Raw genomic sequence first — 23398 nt, 5'->3', positions numbered from 1 at the left:
GCATGAAAACAAAGCATCCTTCCAAACCTCACAGGATGTGCCAAAGGACCTGGCCGGTAGGAGTTTCTCAGGCTGCCAAGTGCTATGTGGCGGCCAGACTGCTCAGCAGAGACACCCAGACCCCACAGGAACTCCGGGACTGCTGGCTTCGTGTTATGGCCATCAGATTTTAGTAACTCTCAGGAACTCTCTTCATAGGAAGTGGACTTTGGGCGCAACACACTGTCATTTGCCTGAAGAACCCAAGAGAGGATTCAGTGTTTGGGCACCTCCCCTCCTTCCCCACAGGACACAGGCCCCTCAGGGGCATGAACCGCACTTGGAAGGACACCAGCATCTGATCTACTGCAAAGACAGCAAAGCTCTGGCCACAGCCTCATCCCAGCAGGCACTGCCCACCCCTCCCGGGGACAAGACCAGGCTTCAAGGCAGAGGGACGGCAGTCTGGGGGCTCCCTAACACTGCGAGGTGTCATCTGCCTGGTCCCCCCTGACACTGCAAGGCACAGCCAGCTTCTCTGCCTTCACCAGCCCCAGGAAGCTGTGTTTCCCCTCCCTCTGGGGGCCCCAAAAGCATGACCTGGCCTGGAGTTTAGCCCATGCTGGGAAGTGACCTACCAGTCGATGAGGGAGGAAGGAGGGAAGGGAGGGAGTGAGGGGAAGTCGGGGACAGCTCCTCCCAGATCTCCTCCTGGGTCCTTCCCTCACAGCATTTCACTGAACTAATCATGCATGCAGGACAAGACTGGCTGGATCCTAAAGGCCCCTCTCATCAAGATGTTTCAAATGAGTTTAATCATGAAGTCCTCCGACCACATAGAATCCTGTTCCAAAGCTTCATCCATGCAGTAATCAGGAAGGACTGCTGGATGGAGGGGGGGGCAGGGTAGAAGCAAGGGGTAGGATAAAGGTAGAACCCCTCTTCCCTTGGCTCCCCCGGACCGCCAAAACCCACAGGGGGATTCCTGTAGGCTGGGACTCTTCCAAATACAAGCCAAATAAATAGCTCACTAGATCAGCACCCTTTATCTTCTCATTTGGTAGGTCGGGAAACTGAGGCCTGGAGAGGCTAAGTGGCTCAGCAAAGGCACACAAGTGGTTGGCAGCAGGGCTGGGACTAGCACCGTGTCTGTCTCCCGCTAGAACCCAGGACAGCGGCAATACCCTCCTTCCATCTGCATTCCCCATGGTGCTAGCACTGGTCCTACCCTGAGGGACCACTCACAGCACACTGGAGGGGACAGAGCAGCTGCTGTTTAGAGAAGCGGGCCTCCAACTCAGCCTGACTGGGGCCCAAATCCCAGCCCTGCCGCTTAAAGGGCTGTCTGACCCTGGCCAAGCCCACCTCTCAGTCTCCCAGCTATGATGGCACAGCGCTGGGGGCAGGAATCGGTGAACTCACAGAGCTGCACAAATGCTAGCTCTTCTCCCGCGCCGCCCTCTCTCCTTCAGACCCCACCCTGCTCAGCAAATCTCCCTGAGCTCTGGCCTTCCAGCAAGAGAATATTAAAAGGCCTCCGTGGTTCAGGGACTTGCCTCGCAGAGACAGTCGCAGCCACAATGCACAGGCTAAAATTCCCTATGGCGTCCAGGGACACCATGCTGCCAAGGAGAACCCAGTTCAACCTGAATTCCCGGCTTACAGACCCCTTCCAACACCGGTGGCTCCTGACCTCTCTTTTACTTCTGGTCTGCTGGGCTAGAGCAGCAGGTCTCCTCCAAATGGCCTAGCTGTCCCCTGGGGGATCAGGTTCTGCCTGGTCTAACTATTGGAAACCCCAACAGTCACAGTTCAGGTCCCAGCTACCCCAAGACCCCCAAACTCCCCTCCAGACCCCTAAAAGGCTCAGGACATGGTTCACCATGGCCTGATACTGGGAGGAATATCCAGCCCTCCAGAATCAAACAAGGACGGCTAGGAGGAAGAGAACCCAGCAGCTTGGGACACCCCACTAAAAAGAAACCTCCAAGGTTTCTAATCCAAGGATGACCAGACTTGCCAGCATTTCCACACAAGTCTGACCTATCATGGACCAGACAATCAATCTCTTCTGCCCCATAGGGACCAAAGCCCAGAAAATCCTCTGGTTGTGCATCAAAGTTTCAGAAAATTCTGAGTTATGGCACAGCTGGGTAGCTCAGTCGTTAAGCGTCTGCCTTCAGCTCAGGTCATAATCAGGGTCCTGGGATTGAGCTCCCTCCCGCATGGGGCTCTCTGCTCAGCAGAAGCCTGCTTCTCCCTCTCCCACTCTCCCTGCTTATATTCCCTCTCTCTCATGCTCTCTCTCTCTCTGTGTGTCAAATAAATTTTAAAAATCTTTAAAAAAGAAAAAAAAGAAAGAAAACTCTGAGTTCTAATTTGCACCTCTCACATGTAGATTGGATATCTTAAATTCAGATAAGTCCAGATACAAACTAGAGAATGGGATCACAGATCTGAATGGAAACTCCCCTAGCCTAACCTGCCACTTTACAGATGAGCAAACTGAGACCTGGGGGTTGGGGTGTGTGCAGGAGCTGGGTCAAGCCTGGAGCCCAGATGCCCTGCTTGAGTCTGGGGACAGCACACTGCACAAGTTCCACTGTCCTCATGAGTGGGGCACAGCAGCTGTGCCCCCCAGGGCCCTGTCCTTGAGTCTTTGGACAGAGAGCTGTGACACAAGGACTGTGGCTGGCCCTCTCCCTTGTGTTGCAGTGGAGCTCTTCTCCCTGAGTCAGGGCACCAGCCGCTTTGGAGCCAGGGGAAAAGACACGGAAGTCCGAAACCAGGGCTTGGGGCCTGCGTCCAGGTTACCTTTGGGCATAATCTGGTGCATGGCGACCGAGAGGAAGAAGATGGAGTCACTGTAGTAGGTCCCCAAGCCAGCACTGAAGTGCTTCTGCATGGCCTCCACCACTGGGAAGAGCTTGTCCGTCAGCACACCCACGTCGTGGAAGACAACCTGCAGCAGGACACGAGGAAACCGCAGGAGTGAGCAGATCCATGCGAGACCCCCAGCACACACCCCTCCAGGGCCACGGGTAGCACGGCCCAGGCCGGAGCTATGGAAATGAGGAACCACAGGGAGTCGGCTAAGGGTTGCCTGTAAGGACAAAGCCCCAGGGGTGAGAGCTGTGTCCCCATGCATGTCGGGGGTGCGCACAGTGGAAGAGGCATGGGAGCCCTCCCCAGTCTGCTTTCTGCTTCTGAACTCCAAGCCAGGCCACATGGAAACCAAAGCCACGTGCCAATGTCTGGCACTGAGATTCAGGCCGGGTGGCTGGTGCTGGCCAGGCATTGCCCACCACTCCCAGCGGCCACTCCATGTGTTCAATGCCCCACCTTCCCGTCCACCACTGTGGACAGGGAGAGGACCCCTGGAAGATGGCCGTGGAACACAGAGTGTCACAGCGGACTCATGCATTAATTCCGCCAGCATGTCCTGAGGGCCCCAGACACTCTGGAGGTGCTGTGAGAGCTAGATGACTAACCAGGCACTGGTTAGTCTGCAAAGCAAAGCACTTTGGATCTAGAAAGGTCGGCAGCTACTGAACAGAGCACTACATGGTATGAAATGCTTTCCCACACATGCATGCCCATGACAACCCAGGACTTCAGTGAGCCAGCCGTCCCTAGCAGAGCTCTATTATGATTATCAGTTATTACAATTACAAGTGAGAAAGCAGATGCTCAAAGAGGTTATGCTTTTCCAAGGTCACAAAGCTACTGAGCGGCAGGGCCAGAACTTGAATCCTGGTCTCTAGATTCCAAGTCTGCGCTCTTTCAGGTATAAACGCATCCTCTTTCTTAACAGCAACCCCAAGCAGCATAAGCGGCAAACAGAATAGGTAAGAGGACTAACAGGACTCTATATATAGAGTTGGTTTTCCTGGTCTGACGTTATTCCCAGTTTTGAATTCATCCCCTGTGCAGTTACCAAATTTCCATGCACTGTGCTCCGGTAGGTCTTGCAAGTTTTCTCTGTTGCTCCGTGCACCCCACCCCCAACACCTAAAACACTCCACTGCACACCAGAGGCACTCAATATATACAGCCCAGGCCCGAAGGCTAGATGCTCATCGTCCTCCAACCTCAGCCCTCACAAGAGATCTGCTGATGACCCCCCCGACCTCCCTTCTTCCCCGCAGCTCACAGGACAGGACTAGCCTGCGAGGAGGCTGTGTGCTGCTCAGCCCTCACCATGCGGACTCCAGGACAGCAAGAGTGAAGAGAGAGACCCTGCGACTCCCCTGACTGGCTTGCTCACCTGGTCACAGGGGCTCTGCCAGCTGGAGGAAAGCCCAGTATGGGCAGGGCCCCGAGGTCCTCAAGCAGGTAGGAGCCAGCCTCCCATCTACCTCTGTCCTTTCCTTGTCTGTTTCAGCACATCTCCTGCTCAGACTGCGCCCCCAGAGCCTTCAGCCATCAGGTCCCCAGAAGAACCACCTCTCCCGGCCCCGCAGTGGGGGCCCATGGCCCCGTCCGCTTCTCCCGACTTTAGGTTCTGCTTTTGGCAGCAACCTATTTTTGTCTTCCCTCACTTAAGTGTTTGCTTTTCTCTTTCCATCTGCTTAGATTTCAGAAACACCACTACACTTGGAGAAACTTTTCTATTGTGTTAGGGTCCTTGTTCTTATAACTCCTTGTCCTTTTCAAATGCATTCACATTTCTCTAATGAGCTACTTTCCTTTATCCTTTTTCTGATTCCTTTCTTTGACGTTTTCTTTTTCATGACTTCTCAACCAGTTCTGGTATTCCTCAATACAGATGCCAAATTATGCCTTTTACCTCCTACACCCCCCATGCTCCCCTCACCTCACCCCGGTGACTTCCTGGCTGCCTGAGCACCCCAAGCCCTAGGCTTCCCACCTCCTCCCTGTCCCCTCCAAACCAGCCTCTGCGGTGCCTCTCGAGTAACTGTCCAAATACCCAGCTTCCCTTCTCCCTCTCCTTGGCTTCAAAACCTCCAATGGCTCACTGCCATCAGTCACAGTCCAAACTCCCCAGCAAGGCTTCGGGCATCCGGCACCCTCCCTCCTCTGGCGATTGAGCAGAACTGAACCAGGCCATCATCCCCACCCTCTCCTAGATCCTTGTATGTTTGGACCTGCTCTTTGTACCATGGGGAACCCCTCCCAGCCCCCACATGTCTGGTAAACTCCTATCCAGTCTCCCAGCCTGGCTTGGATAGCCTTGGACTCAGCCTCCCACAATTCATCACACCTTCCTTGGCACCCTCCAGTACACAGAGGGAGGCTCTGCTTCCCCGTCCAGCTCCTCCACAAGCCTGTTTCTGGATCTGCTAGATGGGGCCTTCACCAAGGCCCGATGCTATGGCGGCTCTGTGCCCCGTGCCCAGCCCCTGGCCATGGGACAGGCCTCCACAGGTCTGTGGAACTAAATGAACTTACTAAATTAGTAATGAAGTTACTAAACCAACCTGAGCCTCAAATACAGAAATGGTAACATTCGCCTCCAATGGTGGCTTTTAGGACCACCGGGGACCAGGAGAGAAAGCGCCCAGTTCAGGGGCTGTGATGCTGCGCTTATTCTTGAGTATTAGCATTCTGTCCCCCGCCCCCATCCTCAGTCCCCCGAATGGCTTCTCCTCGCAGATCAGTCTTCACTCATAAGCCAGCGTCTCCCTCTGAGCCTCATTACACCTCCAAGCCATGGCTGCAAGCAGGAATTAGACAAGAATCTGGAAGCTGACAAGAGGGCTCTCTCAGAAATGGAAGCTGCTATATTCATTAAAAAGGAAGACAGAGAATGGATACGTACACACGTACACACACACACACACACACACCCACACACACGGAGTGTTCAGAACAGAGCCTGCTGGAGCTGAGCTGAGGGAGACGGCTTCCAGCGGCCAGCTCTGTCCCCTGCCTGGGCCCCCAGCTCACCCCGCAGCTTCACAGGAGACAATGACATCCTATCAGCATTAATAGACTTAGGAGGACAAACTGTACTCAGCACACTGTTCCAAATGCTGCCCACTGAAGCACCCGCTCCCATGAATATTTCATTTAATAAATCTACTTAAAGATAAATTAATATGTTCCATGGACCGATAGCAAGAAACAAACCACAGACACTGCAAGTATGAATCAAAACACCCAGGCCTCCCAATGTCTAAAACCAGTTTGCAAACCATGACCTTCCAAGGGCAGGGTCAGAGTCGGGCACACTAGGAAGCCCCCAGCCAGGGATCTGGTCCCCAGCAGGGGGCAGTGAGGCAAGAGAGAGATGGAAGGTAAAAAGGGTGGGGGGAAGGCAGAGAAGAGGTCACCCCTCCCACCACTCCCCCTCACTTTCAAATCCCACCCTCAGGGGCTTCAGGAAGAATAACCACATAACCTGGAAAACCAGGAGGGATATAAAGTAACTCTCCTGTGGAAGGCAACTGGCTAATGAGAAGATCTAAGACAATGGCTGGGTTTGCACCAACTTGACTATACAATTTGGGGGGACTTAGATTAAAAAATCAAATCACCATCTGAAACTTTCATAAATGTATTTATATATAAATACTTAATATTAAAATCCTATTAAAGGACTATTTTTCCCACATCCAGCTTACAAAATGGTATCTTTTGGAACGTTGCACATGCATGCGCCCCATTTAGTGCCTTTATCAACCCGAGCTGAGACATCTAGAGCCGGTTTCTGGAACATATCATCCTCGTCCTCCATTTCAGATGCTTGATACAGCTCCTTGTGAATTTATGTCAGACGGTGTCATTGGAAATGGTATCCCAACCATCGAGGAGAACCCACGTTCGTATCATCAAGCCGTTGTTTCTCATCAGCCTCTAATTACATATTTGTGGCCACTTACTATCTTCCTTTCATTAGTGATCTTTAAAGCCTCACTTATATCAATATTCTACACTTGTAATTATCAAATCAAAACTCTAGGAATGATGACTAAATCTGGGTTAAATTTCTTCACCTCCTTTTATTTTTAATTAATTCTGTCAAGTGACTTCTAGAAGCACTTCAGTAATGACTGAGGTTGTTCCAGGTGAAGGTGTTCTCAAGCCGTACCTTTCAGTTCAAATAAAACGTGTAATTGAGAGAGCAGTATGTACAAGAGACTCTGGAAAGCCCCACCTCTTTTGAAAAGGACAAAGTGGGGATGCGGGGAGAGGGGAAGCTTTCCCCACATCCACCAGGCAGCACATTCTAGACACTTCCAATATGAGGAGACCACACCAATCAGAATGGCAGAGTCTGGGGCCAGGCAGGGGTAGACGTCTTTGCCACCTGGCCCTGGGCTCACCGGCACAGACAGGGCTGAAGAGCCAGGCCCCAGCTCCCCTCAGCATTCACTGAGGACATAGAGCAATGCCAAACCTTAACTCAACTTGGTGGAGAAAACTCCTTGATCACTTGGCACGCCCTGTGGGGAAGCAGGTCACACGGTGACTTGGCAGCCAAGAAAGAGGTGACAGGGGCTGGTGTCCACCTGCCCCAAGGGACTGCCTGGAGCACTGGGTGGGAAGATTCTCAGCCCCATCCAGACTCAAGCTGCCACCAGCACCAGTGTTCACCAGGCTGCAGGTGCCCTGTTTCCATCCCTCCCTAATGTGACTTTCATCAGTTCTACAAGATGTCCTAGGTGTAATTTAATCTTGCCAAGCAAAAGCACAAACAGCTGAAGAGGAAAAAGGAGGCTTGTCCATCTGATTTCCAAAGAATTTCCCAACATCCATGCTCATGACCCACTTTACTAACAGCCCAAGAGCTAAAGCTGTTCTTTACTACACTATACTACAAGGAATCCAGCTGCTACAAAACATCTTGTCTGGTTCCCTCCCCACCCTCCTCTCCACCTCACACTTACTGCACTATCAGAAGTTTCCAGAAAACCAGGTCTGCAGTTAATGTTCTGGGACTCCTATAAGATGCCCAACATTTCAGCAGATTCCATTTCTCCCACACCTTGATGTGCCCAGGGTAGGGAGGACATGTCAAACAGGCCCAGCAGCTCTGGAAAAGGCCCCCCGCACAGAAGGTGACTGAGGGTCGAACCACGTGGACCACTAAGCTGCAGCTACACTGTCAGGAGGGGAGTTGGGCTCCAACTCCAGAGCGCAAAGGCTGTCGCTGGGGAGTCCTACAAAAATGCAGACTCCTAGGTCCTTGCTCTAGACATCATGAGTCAGTTTGCAGGCAGGTTCAGAAATCTTCTTTCAGAAACCACCCCAAGTGATTCTACTGGCCTTCAGACATACGAAGAAGTATCCCGCTGGACTCAGGGCCAGTCAGATGGCCTCAGGGTCCTGGCTGGGCTCAGCTCTGGACATCACTGCAGGAAGGCTATGGGCAAACTTGCACAGCACGGCCAAAGGAGAAGACCACAGTGGCAAAAGGTCCAGAACCCCTTCACCTGAGGAGCAGCTGGAGGGTCTGTGGGGGTGGAGGGGAGAGGAGCATATAATCTCGCACGTGACCCAGATCATTCTCTCCAGCTCCATCCTCTCTCCCCACTTATGTTCTCCCCACATTTTATTTTCTTGCCTATAATGGAGAGAGAATAAATGGCAAAGGTATACCCTAACTCCTTTCAAACCTTGATTCTCTGTTGACTAGCAGCCCCCGACAGAGGAATCAAACACAGGCCCCAAGTTAGAACAGGCCACCACGACGGGAGAAGAGCAGAACCCAGGCTGAGGAACTGGACACAGAGGCCTGTGTGCCCGGTGTGGCGGCACCAACATTTCTCACCCCTCACGCCGTGTTGTCCTCCCCACCTCCAGCAGGTGGAAAGATGAAGACCTGACTAGCACGGCAACGTGGAGAGGCTGTGCACATGACAAAAGTAACAAAAAGGCTGCTGTGTCTTGTAGATGCTCTGCTTTGTAGGCCCTCAAACCCCCGGGACCTCCCAGGGAATTTCCAGGATGACCCCAAGGAACTATACAGCAAACTACTGGGACAGAGCCATGTCCTTGGAAGGCAAAGAAGGGTCTGAGAAAAGAGGAACACATGGAGAGGAGTGGAGAGAGATGGAGGGAGTGGCCCAGATGCTCCTCCAAGGCTGACTGGAAATGAACCATAAGGTGACTCCAAAAGAAAAATGGAAGGGGAGAAAAAAAGGTCAGTGCTTTCTTCTGGACTCTGGAAGTGTTCATGACCAGCTAATGGTGACATCAGGCTTCCTGGCCTTCCACATATGCTTGCCACAGCTGAGGGGCTCCAAAAGCAGAAAGACATAATTTCTACAGCACGGTGCAGCCAACTTCATGGCCCTATGGCCCATTTCCCATGCCATTCACCCCTGTTCTCTGGGTCCCAGCCCCCTCTCCTCAACCCTGAGTGCTCGTTCTGAGTGCTCAGCCACTCCCCACCTTCTCCCCACCTTGTCAGGCACTCACTGAAGAACACACTGAGTGAGCTCTTTGAGACAACCCTTACATAGCAGTCACAACCATTCCTTAACTCGCCTCTTTTACAAATGATGAGGTTGGGCTTTTTACATGTAATGTTAAATTTCTTGACAGGACAAGCCCATTGTCTACAACATAATGTTTTCCACCTCAGAAGATAAAGAGAAGGCATGAGACAATAGGAAAGTGGCGGAAGGATGGGAGAAAGGCCCAAGAAAGAACAGCAGCAGCAGGACTGTCCTGGAAACCTCAGGAGCAGCGGTCTGGTCTCTCTCCTCTCCCAGAAGTCTGCTGACTGTAGATCAGTCGGGTCCTTCCTGACCAGGTTCCCTGATATGTTATAATCTCCCACGACCTATGACCTCCCAAAGAACACAGCAGTTTTACCAGGAGTGACACCCAGAGGGATGCACTTAACTGGTTCTGGCTTCAACGTGGCAGACAGGAAGTGCCCCCCCATGGGAGGGGCCTGCCCCAAGCTCCCTACCCCCTCTGCTCCCTACTCCCTCTCCTCACAGAGAGGCCCGCTCCCCTGCGGGCTCGCTGGGACTGGGGCTGGGACTGGGACATGGCTGGAGCCCAAGCAGGGACCCATGGGACCCTCTGAGCTCAGACCAGTCAGACTCCAGGACACAGGACAGCCTTCACCACTTCCCGGCTCTCCTAGGTTCCATGAAACCCCTTGTCCAGTGCTCCTCAAGATGTCGCACACACCCATAGCAGGGCGGAGGGGGATGGGTAGGGGAGGTAAAGAGATCAGGGTACAAAAGAAAATTCTAAGAGGCACACAGACCAACCACTCTAATACTTATGAACTGATTCTGATATGCAAAATATGAGAAAATTAGCAAAAATACTTCAGCACTATGATTTTGCAGACCATACCTAAGGAGTGGCTAAGGAAATGATTTAAAGAAGAGGAAGAGTCAGTAAAAATGCCTATTAAGTAGGTAATGCTGCAGGCAGTTATGGGATTTGGGCAAAAACCGTGAAGGAAACAGTCAAATGACCTCACTTGGGAGACACTGTTCGTGTTCATCACCTCTTCTGGGGTGGGGAGAGGGTGAGATGATGTGTTTAAAATGCCAATCACAGGGCTGCCTGGATGGCTAAGTCATTAAGCATCTGCCTTTGGCTCAGGTCATGATCTCGGGATCATGGGATCGAGCCCCGTGTCAGGCTCCCTGCTTCTCCCTCTCCCACTCCTTTGACTTGTGTTCCCTCTCACTGTCTCTTTGTCAAATAAATAAATTAAATCTTTAAAAAAAAAAAAAGCCAAGCACAGCTCCAACAGCCAGGAGGTGTCTGCAACATGAGGGCTGCCCCCCCGTCAAGGTCACCCCGGCAGGCATCAGGGCCCCATCTCCAGCAGGCCCTCCCATAACCTCAAGCCACAAGTCCCCCTGGCATGTCAGGACACCACACAGCCCAACCCCCTCCCCCAAGCTGGCCACCAGCACCTGGGCATCATGGCACCATAGGGAAAGCCATGTGGGCAAACATGAGCTCATCCAACCCTCGTCATGACTCTGCCCTTCATAAAGGGGATGTGACCTGTCCAAGGTGACCTGCTGGATGGCCAAGGCCCAGATCTGAGCCCAGGCCTTTTTGATTCTAGAATGCGAGCAACCTACCAGTCACTGGGGACTATCGCACTCCACCTTTCTTCTTCTGTTATTCCCTCACTGAGGGCAGAGTCCCTACTACCTAGGGGGAGGTGGGGGGTGACATGTTTCCAGCCCTCCAGAGGCCACAAATCTGGGTATGAATGAAGTCTAGTGTAGAAAGCCCTCATTGGGCTCCTGACCCAATAAGTGCACTTCTCCTGGACGGTCCCAAAGCTTTCCTCCTCACCCCACAGTTTCCTCTCTCCTGGGCCAGGATGCTGGCCTCTGAATGGGCCTCACCTTCATTCTGTCCTCCACATAGCAGCCAGAGTGGCCCTTCTCCCCTCAAAACACAGTTGCAGCCCCTCCCATCACCAGTGGGCACTGGGCCGTGCCTGGGTCTGCGGTCCTTCCAGAGGGCCTCCCCAGCCATTCCCCCACCACCACCTGCAAGGTCTTGCTGCTCCCTGCACACGCCAGGCGACCTCCCACCCTGGTCTGCACGGCCAACTCCACTCCTTGGGCCTCTGCTCAAAATCCATATCCTTAGTGACAGTGTCCCCATCTCTCAACTAGCTATCACGACTTTCCCATACTCCTGAGGCCTCTTACCCTGCTAACGTACTGGTAACTTACTCACCTCCTAGGACACTGTACTACTTCCTCATTTGCTTATCATGGGACAACAAAGAGATGAAATGAAACCTAGACTTTTTGAGCCCCTACTTCATGGTGCCCCAGGCAACAAAGCAAACAAATGTTATTTGCTCATTTAATCCTCTTCCTGCCACAACATAAGCTCCAAAAAGGCAGGATACTTGATCTGTTCTGCCTCTTTTGTTCATCGATACACCCAGCACATATCAATGTCCTGAAGCAGTGCTGGCACCTGATAGACACACCGGTAAGTGTAGCTCAGTCTACATTGACCTTAAACATGCTCACCGCAAAGAAAGCAGTGATCCTTTGTTCTGGCTTTCTTACATGTCCCACAGGACCAGACGCAGTCTTTTGCTTCCCCTCTGTCGGCATTACTCAACTTTGCCCCTAAGCCCCTGGGATCCGAGGATCTTCCCTCAAACTATATGAGAACACAGACCACTTCACTGAGGAGGAGGATTCATACCACAGGGAAGAGAACGGTCACCAGGGAGCACCCTGATAGGCAGCCCACCGGCCCCCACTCAGACCCAACAGCGGCTCAAGGCTCAGGCCTAGCGGCCCATGGCTAAGAACATGGGGTTTGTTCATTGTAAAAGTACAAGTGGACAGACGATACATGTGGAGCCAAAAACTCACACGGTCCATGAGCCAACCCTGCCCTTTCAGACAGGGAACCTGAGGCCTAGTGAGGGGAAAAGGCTCTCCCCAGGTTACAGGGCAAGTCGCCACCCCAAAGCCAGGCCATCTGCCCTCTCAGACAGCTCTGCGGCAGTGGAGGCAGAACTCAGGGAAAGACCAGTCCACCTCTAGCTGGAGGCACCCTCCTCTCTGCTCTCAGCTACTGAGGTTCTGAAACGTCGGGGAGACTGATCCAAGTCTCCACATGGCCAGAAAGCTTGGGGGGCACAAAGGAACACTCAGGTCTGTCCTGGAAGTTTCCCTCCTATCCTATTCTCCAGGTGGCCCTCAGGTTTCTATCTCCTGACACCAAGGAAGGAGGACCCACCTCAAGAAAAGGGAGCCTGAATACCAAGTGTTTGGGAGGAGAGGGAGCGGGCGGCAGGAGCACCGCACAGACAAGACTTCCGGCACCTCAGGGAAACACACAGACTCCGGGGCCAGTAAATGCCTGTCTGGGTGTGCGCTCGGGAGGAACTCAGCACACATGTGCGTGCAGACACACGCCTGACGCTCATGGCAGCGATGTTTGGGAGACAAAAAGGGTTCCACACAGCCAGCTCTAGTAGAAAAATGGATAAACAGGTCTGCCCATCAGGAAATCCTGCACAGCAGCAAAGTGAGCAAACAAGACCCCCATCTATCAACTTGGATATACCTCAAAACCATAGATTAAGTGAAAAGAAGTATCAAAATTTTATATATATATATATATATATATATATATATATATATATATATATATAATTTATTTTATACTTTAATGACTGTTTAAAGGACCCCCCTGGTGGCTCAGTCTGTTAAGTGTCTGACTCTTGGTTTCAGCTCAGGTCATGCATGATCCTAAGGCCCTGGGATCAAGCCCCATGGTAGGCTCCCTGCTCAGTGGGGAATCTGCTTTTCCCTCTCCCTCTGTCCCTACCCCATGCTCATGTTCTCTCTCTCTTTCAAATAAATAAATAAACGCCTTAAAAATAAAGAAATAAAATACTAAAAAAAAAAAAAAAAATAGAATACTAAGAGGAGACAAAGCTGGGTTGTGCAATGCAAATTAGCTGAAAAACTCTGTATAATAGAAAGCCAAGAGAGTGGACACCCAAGGAGTGCTACTGCTGGGTCCTGATTTTCAGATCTAATTTATGGGCATCAGACCACTTGCAACTGTGACATGTTCCTTGTGAAGACTTAAGGAAGAGTTCAGGGAAAGATGAAAAAGAAGGAAAACAGACACACACACTGATACACACACAGATGTTCTCTGTGGTTTATGTAGAGTGTGAAAAAATTAGAAACTCCCAGGACAGCTTACAAAGAAATCAGATAATAATCGACAACACAACCGTACAAGCCATAAGCACAAATCGAGGCAGAAAGATGGGAAAACGTCCTCACACTACATCCCCATGGGTGGGTCTCACAGAAGACATATGACCAAATGCCCTGGCTGCACCCCATGTATGTCCGCAGTGGGTGAGGCTCCAAGGAACACGCTACTTAGCCTTGGACGCCCAGTTTTCCGCTCTCCCAGAAGCAGGTGTGGACAGGCTCTCCAGCGCTCCACTCCCTGCTCCCAAGGGAGGCTCTCCTGGGGCAGTGAGAATCCCCTCCCATACTTCCACGCTAGAACCAACCCCTCAGAGATTTCTGTAAGTCCATTCCAGATGCTGCACATGTCACAGGAAAGGGCTCAGGGGTCAGTGGCTCCAGAAACCAAAAGGTTAAGCAGCGGGGACTTATGTCATTCCCCAGGGCCAGCTACCCGAGACAGGGCTTCTGCACGTCTGCTTTAAGGAACGAGGAATGTTCTCACGTCGCCTTCGCTCTCCCAGGCCAGCAGCCCCCAGAGCAAGCCAGATTCATACATCACAAGTTGTGCCCGTTTCTGATCAAAGCAAAAGCCACTGAGGAACAGACAAGCGAATGGAATCAACCTCCATAAACATCTGAATGTCCTCAGCAAATACACTCACTAACCTCAATTAACTCTTCAGCTGTTTGCTCTGCACTGAGGAAGGGAGTCTCCGGCTAAGTTAAGTTTTAAACTGGGACACTTAGAAATGATGATGTCAGCCAAGTCCCAGTGGCGCCTGCCATCAGCTCACATCGTGCAGATTCCGTGGGACACTGCACGGTGACCAGGGGACCCTGAGGACCCTGAGGCTGGGCACTCTGTGGCTCTGTTCCCAGAGGGCAGTCACCGGCCCCGGCCATCAGCATGCCCTCTGCAGGCACAGCCAGACCCCGAGTGGGCCATCACGGACCTGAGATGCCGGCTATGACAAAGACGTCCGCAGTGGCTGACTGAGGCAAGCCAGTTCACCAGGGCCCTGACACCCTCCCCAAGGACCCAGGACCAAAGGTTACTCTGAGCTTATCTGGGTTAAACTCCACTCCTCTGACCACAGGTTACATTTACCTTAAAGCAGGCAGTCAGCAGCCAAAAGAACGACCAGAGGGCACAGATGTGCTTTCCGAATGCGGTTATTTCCAAGTCATTCCCTCCTCTCCAGGACTCACTCTCTTGAGCTGGAATTTTGTTCCTTTTCCACTAGGAGGAAACTGAGGACGACAGGGCCTAACCCCACCAGGCTCAGTCACCACCTCGCTCTCACCTGGCATGTACACAGGATCTAATAAACTACGGAGGCCAGGGGATCTCTGAGCCAAACTCGCCCTTTTATAAGACAAGCCTGAGCATCCATACAGACAATCCGAGCATGGCTGCCTGTAGCAGGATCTGGCCTGTGACAACGGAGGAGCGGGTGCAGACCAGCAGGGCAGGCCGCTGAGACGGCACGGGGGAACCGGGAAGGGTCTGGCTGCTAGATCTGGACAGTATTTATGGGGAACAGGGCAGCCATGGCCAAGGTCCAGAGCAGACATCTAGCATGTGCTGGGCACAAACAGGACTTTTAGAAACATTAATCCGTTTAATTTCATCCCCATGACAAGGTTTCGAGGGGGGTGATACTCCTCTGTCTCTTCAGCAGATTGGGAAGGAGTTCAGAGAAGGCCAACAACTACCCACTGACTCCAGGCAGGATTAGGCAGAGCTGCAGCCTGACCCAGACCCATCAGGAGTCAGCACCATACTCCCTCAGGAGACACATGCCAGCCCCACACTAGGCTGCAGGGCGGGGGACAGTCAGACACAGACTGTACCCTTGAGGGCCCCCCCACATCTGGCAGCTTCGCCAGCTCTGCACACAGAGCTGGGGATCGCAGAGCCATCAGAAAACCCATAAGGGCAACAGGTCTTCAGAGAGAGCGGCCCCTTAAAAGTAAGCTGGACCGCAAAGCAGCAGAAAATGCAGTATCCTGAGGACCTACTGTGTGTGTATGCATTGGGAGGGGTAGCTCAGCTCACATGACAGAGCGCCCACTCTCCGACACCCAAAGATCCTCTTGATCAACACTGCCAGAGGGCAGCCGATGGGGCGCAGACCCAGGCAGGAGACAGCAGTGGAATTCCTCCTGCCCCCGCCCTGGGCCCTGGGCCCTGGGGCCTGCACCCGGATGAGGCCAGCCCCCCTCAATGGCGGGGAGGTGGGGGGGGCTCCACTGTGGCTCCCTTCCACTGGGCATGAAGCACAGCCATTCAGGGTAAACAAAACACAGGCAAGTGCAAAGCAGTCCCACGTTGGGGAGGAGTAGAACAAAAAACGAATTCAAACAAGCACACAGAAACCAGCACAATCCAGAACCCACTGCAGAAACCCCGGCAAAGGGAAAGCAGGCAGGGAGATGGCAGAGAGGCGGGAGACCTGGCTCCCAGACCCTTCATCTGCCAGCCTAGCAGAGGGGTCTTGAGCAAGTCGCTTGGCCTCTCTGGACTGCCATCTCCTCACAGGTAAGAGGAAGGGTCAGGACTACACAACCTTTCCATTTCTCTCTGAGGCTGACCTCCTCTGTCTCGCCACCAAACCCAGGAGGCGGGGTTCCAAACAGCAGGGTCCTGAGACACCCACACACTAATAGAGGCTCTCAGCTGGTTCTATGGGGCACAACCTGGAGGAGGAGTGGGATCTGCCCCACACAGGCTTTGAGGTTCCCTCACTCTTCACAGGCCACCTATCCGGCCCTTGAGCTGCTAACAAGGAGAAGAGAATATGCGTGTGAGGCTCCAGTGAGCAGCAGGCCCAGGGGTACCATGCCCTTCATGGTCCCAGCGCTCACAGAGCACTCCCCGCGTGGAGAGGCTAGAATGAGCCAGATCTCACAGGCATGAAGGCAGAGTGCTTAGGAGTTGGAAGACTGCTCAGCCACTTTTAGAGCAAGCTACTAAATGGAGTCTGGGCTCAGGGGCCTCATCCATGAAGCCTCTTCCCAGGGGAGAATACATGCGCCCTCACAGGGCTGGTGGCTCTGAGGATTCAGAGAGTGAGGGTACAATGTAGCATGGTGCCTGTCACTTACATGGTAGCAATAGCTACTATCACCAACAGCAAGGTCAATATAAGCGTCTGAGGGGGCTTGTGTGACTCCACACTCCAAGCCCAGGGCAGAGGCACAAGGAAGTCTTCTTTAAATCAAGAGACCTCCATCGGTGGCCAAGGACTCACTGTGTTGGCCAGCCACATCCCTCATCTGTCAGAGCATACTGACAGGATGACGGGAGAGGAACATGGATGCCTGGAGGCCTGCTCACTTCCCAAAGGCCCCAGGAGAAGCATCCCAAAGGGGCAAATACACTGTACGGCCCACTTATGCTGGCTTGAGCTGGCAAACACCTTCTCCAGCTCAACAAACTGGTGCAGTCTTATTCTACCCAGGGCCCTGGGCTATACTATATCCTGGAAACACAGAATGGAAGACGACACAGCCTGGCCTTCCGGGAGCTGGCAGAGGGCCCAGTTTCAGTACAGCCAGAGCTCAGAGGAGAAGGGCAAACCCAGAGATGGGTAGGGATGCAGTCAGGGATGGCTTCTTCCCTTCCCCCACAGTCGGCATCTGGAACGTAATCGTGAAGAGTAAAATGTGAAGCCCAGAAGGGAGGGATGGGTGCTCCAGGATAGGAAGTCATGAGCAAAGTCCCAGGGGCATAAATGGCAGGCAGCATACCCAAAGTCCAAGCAGTGCAGTAAGGCAGAGTGCTGGGAGAAGCAGCCCCTCCCTGACACAGCCCAGCCAGCATGGGCTCTGGGGCTCCCTCCAACTCTTCTGGAGTCCTGACTGCCCAGGCTCTATCTGACTGCTGCCAACCAGCCAGAGAGCCAAGCACTCACTCAGCCAGATGGCACCCTCTCCTTCTGGTCACGACTCTCCCTCCAGGTACAGGAGGCAAGGCCAGTCTGTTGCCCCAGCTGCCTCAGTTCCCCACTCTAAAAGATTGGGAGGGTCCCACCCTACCAATTTACAATGCATGCACCTCTCCAAAGCTCCCCGACTGCGGCAGACAGAACCGCCACCCTCACAAAGCTGGGCTCAGGGACACCTAGAATCCCCTGCCCTGGGTCTTCCTGCCCCCCGCCCCACAGCAAGTGGCCTGGGACACCCTGAGCAGAGCCTGCATTACGCCTCACCTTGTGCAGACTAATCCACTTGTGCGTCTGCCAAAGCCCATGAAGCCCCTCAGACTCCCACACTGACCAGGACTCAAGGAACCTGACCATCGGGGGCAGGTTTCCCAGAACCTGCATCCAGGACGGCCATGATGATCTGGCAAGAGCAAGGCCCCTCACAACACTCAATGATGTACAAGCCACAGTGGGTAAGGCCCAGGACCCTGCAAAGAGGGATGGGTGGGAACGAGGGATATGAGCACGCCCTAGGGATATGTGGGTCTCCCCAGTAGCCTGGCTTTTAAAAATCATTTACAGTTTATACCTGACAGAATTCTGAGAAACTTTATGAATAATGACTGTGTGCGATCAGACCAAGAAAACAAATCGAACACCACTAAGAAGAGACAAACCTAAAAAATGCTCAGTTTATTATCAACAAGTTTGAATTGGAATCTTCTAAAAATTTCTAGAATTGCACCTTCTAGAAAGGACGTTTCAGAGAGAGGGCTCCACTCCCCAGAAGGCGCAGCAGGATCATCCATGTTGCCCACACAGCACAGACCCCAGCTTCACCATTCTAATGGAAACAACAGCACACACTCCAAAAAGCAGGCCAAATCAAGCAGGCGTTTGCTGAGCCTCTGACCAAAGCAGACATGTGCTCGCCACACTGGGGAAGGGAGAGATGAAGACTGGGGCTTCATCCTCCTTGCAGAAAAGAGAAAGCATGGGTATAGCTGAGTACCGAATGAGGCCAGAGGGGTTGGGGAGTTGGAGGGGAGGCTCAGAGGAGAGAACATTGTAGTCTGGGGAACTCAGGAACACTCAAAAGAACAAGAGGACTCTCTGTGTTACAGTCTAAATGTTTATCTCCTCCCCACCCCCGCCACCCCACCCAAATCCAGATGCTGAAATCCTAATGCCCAATGTGAGGGTATTTGGAGGTGAGGTCTACAGGAAGTGACTAGGTCACGAGGGTGGAGCCCTCATGAATGGGATTAGAGCCCTTCTAGAAGACCCCAAGTGAGTGCACAGCAGGAAAGTGGCAGTCCACAACCCAGGAAAGAGCCTTTGCTGGCACCCTAGTCTTGGACCTCCAGCCTCCACAGCTGGGAGAAATACCTGTTGTTCACAAGCCAACCGGTCTGTGGCAGTTTGTCAGAGCAGCCCCAAAAGACGAACACATCATGAAGCCAACCTGGGCAGAACACAGTTCTGCAAGACAGCTCCCCTGCCATCCAACTGAATCAGTAAGCACTGTGCTTTCTCAGATGATGAGCAGCGAGTCCCCCCCTCCCAACACACCTCCTCAGGTACCAGGAGGAAAAGACGCCATTTATCAGCCCATCAGCTGTTGCAGGTCAGGCCCCAAGCTGCCCCATTTTATCTCCTAGCCACCGTGAGATCGCCGGGGAGGGGAAAGAGGTCCAGGGAGTATACCCAGGGCCCCACTGCTCCCAAAGGCCCCGGACAGCACTTGAGCCCAGACCTGGGGCTCCAAGCCCTGTGCTCCTGCCCTGGCTGGCACAGTACAGATTCGGCGTGGGTAGAAGGGGTAGTGAGCTCCAGGGAGAAGAGGAAGGAGGCCAGAGAGTAAAAGTGTGCTCCCAGGCTGGCCCTTCGAGAGCAGGCCTCCCTGACACTCGATCCCACCAGCAGAAGGATCACTTTCTTGGAACTGCTTAAAAGTAATCACCCCAAGAAATAAAACAAATGGCTTTAATTAAAGCACATTAAGTGAACATCTGGCTTTGTGTCCAAACAGGCACCTACAACAGGGTTGAGTGCACTGTGCTGCCAACAGTAAGAAGCCCCGCACCTGGCGTCAAGCAACACGGCCACAGTGACTGCCCACCAGGAGGGGGGCACTGCACCTCTACCCACCAAGCTTGCCTCTCGGCCACTGCCCCAGCTTCCCACCTCATGCCAGGGGACCTGTGGCTCTGTCTCTGCAGGAGCACCTGGTGGGCGTCAGGGGCGACTCTGCCTTCACACAGCTCTAGCCACAGAGGCCCCTATTTAAGAGGCAGGCCGCCTCGCTTCTCCTGGAGGACCCACACGTGCTGGGTGGATGCACCCCGGGAAGCAGGGAGGCTGTGGGCAGGGCCCCGCTGGGGGCCCTTTGGCAGGAACAAGGGCAAGCCAGAGGCTTGGGCTGTGGGATGCGCAGACACTCCCCCTCGCCCACCCCCACGGGTCCCTCAGACGACGGCCAGGAAGCCCTGATGTCTTCTCCATCCGGATGCAACCATCCAGCTTCTGTTTCATCCACCTTTATTCAAAGGACCTCATCAAAGCCAGTTTACACCGGGCGGAGGAAGGAAATGACCGCCCACAATCTCCACGCAGACTCGCTTTCATTTCAATCTTCCTCTCTAAAACCCGGGGAGAGGGGCGGGGTGCCCCTCGTGGAGAAAGAACAAAAACAGCTGGGCTTGAGCTGCGGACTCCGGTGGTGGCAGAGCGGGGCGGGCTCTGGCGCCAGACTCCAGCGGAGCAAACGCGGGGCGGCAGCGCCTTCTAGTGGCCGCACGGAGCGCCGCACACGGCTCCTCGGTCCCCTGGAGGGAACCCCGCACAGGGAGCAGGAGAGCGGGTCTCAGGGGACAAGGCAGTGCCAGGCAGGAGAGCCTGGTGGCCCACTGTGGGCTGCACTCCTACAGCTACTCCACCTGCGGACCTCCTGGCGTGGAGACCGGAGCACTGATCCTAGCCCTCGGGCACCCTCCAGCACAAACCTTGAGCTGTGGACATACCACATCGGTTCCCTCCAGTATTGACCCCCTGGTCCGGCTCGGGCACCAGGCTAGCCCCCAACAACCAGCAGGGCTTTGGCATCCCCTCCCCAGCCAGAAAGATCCGTGGGGACACAATGTAGCGAGGCCCAGCTGGGGTGGCTCAACACAGGCCCAGCACCTGGCCGTCTCCGCAGGGGTGGGTAGGGTGAGCTGGCTCTCAATCCACTCTCCCAAGGGGGAGTAAAGTTTGCTGCTAACACTGACGCCCAAACAGAAGGGCCTGGACTGATTCTGACCCCAGCACTGTAGGGCACTAATCACTGCCCCCCCTCCACCCAGGTCCATCAGCTCACTGGGAAGGACACTGCACCCATAGGTTCAGAATGTCCTTACAGCTCCTAAGCTTGGTGATTCTGCAGTGTTCTGGGAAAGCGAGGGAGACAGATGCCACCCTTGGAGCAAGCACAGGCTTTGTTCAGACTGGTGTAATTAAATATATGGGGCCATCAGGCAGGGGTGCGAGGTGGGCTACAGCCCAGCCCTCACTGGCTCCCACTCTGGAGGGTGTCCCCTCCTCCCTAAAGCACGACACAGCCCAGCCCCATGACTTAGTTTGGGAACTCAAGTAAGTCACCTGATCTGTCAGCCATGGGGTCTCCTTCACCTGTCACCATGACGTTCAAATGAGATGTTTGTAAAAGCCCTTTTATACAATCTAGAGTGCTGAACAAATGTTACTATTATTCTCCTAATCAAGTCTTCATACGAGTAACATGGCCTCGTTGATTTTAGAAATAACATTACTGTATACATCTGAAATTTCTTTTTTTTTTTTTTTAAAGATTTTATTTATTTATTTGACAGAGAGAGATCACAAGTAGGCAGAGAGGCAGGCAGAGAGAGAGGAGGAAGCAGGCACCCTGCTGAGCAGAGAGCCCGATGTGGGACTCGATCCCAGGACTCTGAGATCATGACCTGAGCCGAAGGCAGCGGCTTAACCCACTGAGCCACCCAGGCGCCCCTACATCTGAAATTTCTAAACTGTGTTCTTCAGAAGACAAGCCTTTCCAGAGATGCTATCTAATGTCTTTCTGGTGGGGCAGGGAGTGTCCAGGCACCTGGGTTTTCTTGTAAAATGCATTTTGGCAAACACATAGAAAAACAGCAAATACACATATGCAGTTGTCCTTATCAATAGGTAATCATCTCTCCATTAGTCATTGAGGAAATGCAAATCAAAACCAGATCAATGAGATGCTCCTTCACACCCACGAGAACAACTATGATCAAAAAGACCACAGCAAGTGTGGGCTGAGATGTGGAGACTCTGGAACTTTCATACGCTGCTGATGAGAAGACAGATTGCCACAGCCACTTTGGAAAACGGTCTAGCATTGCCTAAAAGGGTAACATGTGACCAAGCCATTCCATGCCTGGGTATATATACCCAAGAGATGTGAACACATATAACCACACAGAAACTCATGAACCAATATTCACAACAGAATTATTCACAACAGCCAAAAAAGGAGAAACCACCCAAATGTCCACCAAATAATGGATAAATGTGGCATGTCCATACAACAGAATATCATTCAGTCATTAAAAAGGATGGAGTATTACCTGTGCCAAGCAAAGAAAGCCAGATACAAAAGGTCACGTATTGAAGGAGTCCATTTGTATGAAATGTTCAGAACAGGCAAATTTATGGAGCTAGAAAGCAGTTTGAGATTGCCAGCTCTGGGGACAGAGCAGAATGGGGAGTGACCGCTAATGGCTATGAGGTTTCTTTAGGGATGATGAAAACGTTTTGGAACTAGTGGTCATGGCTGAACAATCTTGCGATATTAAAAAACCACTAAACTGTTTCTTTCAAAGGGGTTGCATTTTATGGCATGTAAATTCTACCTCAGTTTTTTTAATTGCAAAAAAGAAAAATGTGATCACCTTTTTCTAAATGATCTATGGGAAAACAGAAAATTGTGAGGAATTCCTGGTGTTCAGCTAGAACACTGTATCTGTACCCTGAGGCCAACCACCCATGTGTCAGTGTGACTCAGCTTTAGGATGGTACCTGACCTGTGGTACGGGCTTTGCCTTATAACGTTAACACATGATCTGTGGTACTGTCTATGGAATTATCCAGAGTGCATCATACAGGACACAGTAATACCATATAAAGTCATTCCCTCAGATCAATGATTGAAGTTCTTCCTGAGAAACACGCATTGGTACACAAACTACTCCAGTTGTTTCACGAACATATTATAATTTAAAAGCACTCTACTGGCAAATGGGTTTGGTGACGTGGCGCTGTTCTCTAAATTCTGTAGTAAAAAATGTCAGCCTGTCTTTCCAAAGAGCCTCTCATTGGAGGAGGCATTTCTCAGGTCACCTCTTTCCCGGACGGTCATAACTTATTCAAGTCTCATTCATATGCAAGAGGCCTGCCACTCTGACCAGCTGGAGAAGCTGCCTTTCAGTGTCACCTGTTTGTCATTAGCTTCATCAGCACGACATCCAGCATGGCGGGCTTTACGCTTCCTCCAAGCCTCCACGGTGAGCTGAAGGTCTCATCTCTTCAAAACCACTCAGTTGTGCTCCTGCAGAAACTCTGGAAGGGCCCAAGGGTGCACAGAGCTTCCCCATCCTTCAGCCACCCCAGTCCTCAGCACACGCTCCTCCCAAAATCCAGCAACTGCTTTATGTGTGGAAAGCACACAGCTTCCTTCTCAGTCCTAACTTGTTATCTGGAGACTGGGCAACCCTGCCTCATGCTCTGAGGAAAATGGGTTTGACGGAAGAGATGATCTGCCGATCACTGAGAACT

The 23398-nt window shown here is 52.6% G+C and overlaps 1 protein-coding gene across 3 annotated transcripts in view; it reads right to left on the bottom strand.

Annotated features, from left to right (window-relative positions):
* Positions 1–23398, bottom strand: part of XXYLT1 (xyloside xylosyltransferase 1) — a 157846-nt gene that overhangs the window by 126974 nt on the left and 7474 nt on the right. Inside the window, exons 1-2 of one of the 3 annotated variants that reach the window (XM_059163099.1) lie at positions 4247–4424; positions 2794–2941 (exon numbers count right to left, since the gene is read on the bottom strand). In XM_059163099.1, coding sequence (XP_059019082.1) covers positions 2794–2884 — 91 coding nt within the window. In that variant the 5' untranslated portion in view covers positions 2885–2941; positions 4247–4424. The other 2 variants (XM_059163098.1, XM_059163097.1) reach the window with 2 other exon arrangements.

This window comes from Mustela lutreola, chromosome 2, assembly GCF_030435805.1.
Source record: "Mustela lutreola isolate mMusLut2 chromosome 2, mMusLut2.pri, whole genome shotgun sequence".
In the NCBI taxonomy this organism is placed as follows: domain Eukaryota; kingdom Metazoa; phylum Chordata; class Mammalia; order Carnivora; family Mustelidae; genus Mustela; species Mustela lutreola.
The sequence above is the reverse complement of the archived record's forward strand: the minus strand, read 5'-3'. Positions and strand labels throughout refer to the sequence as shown.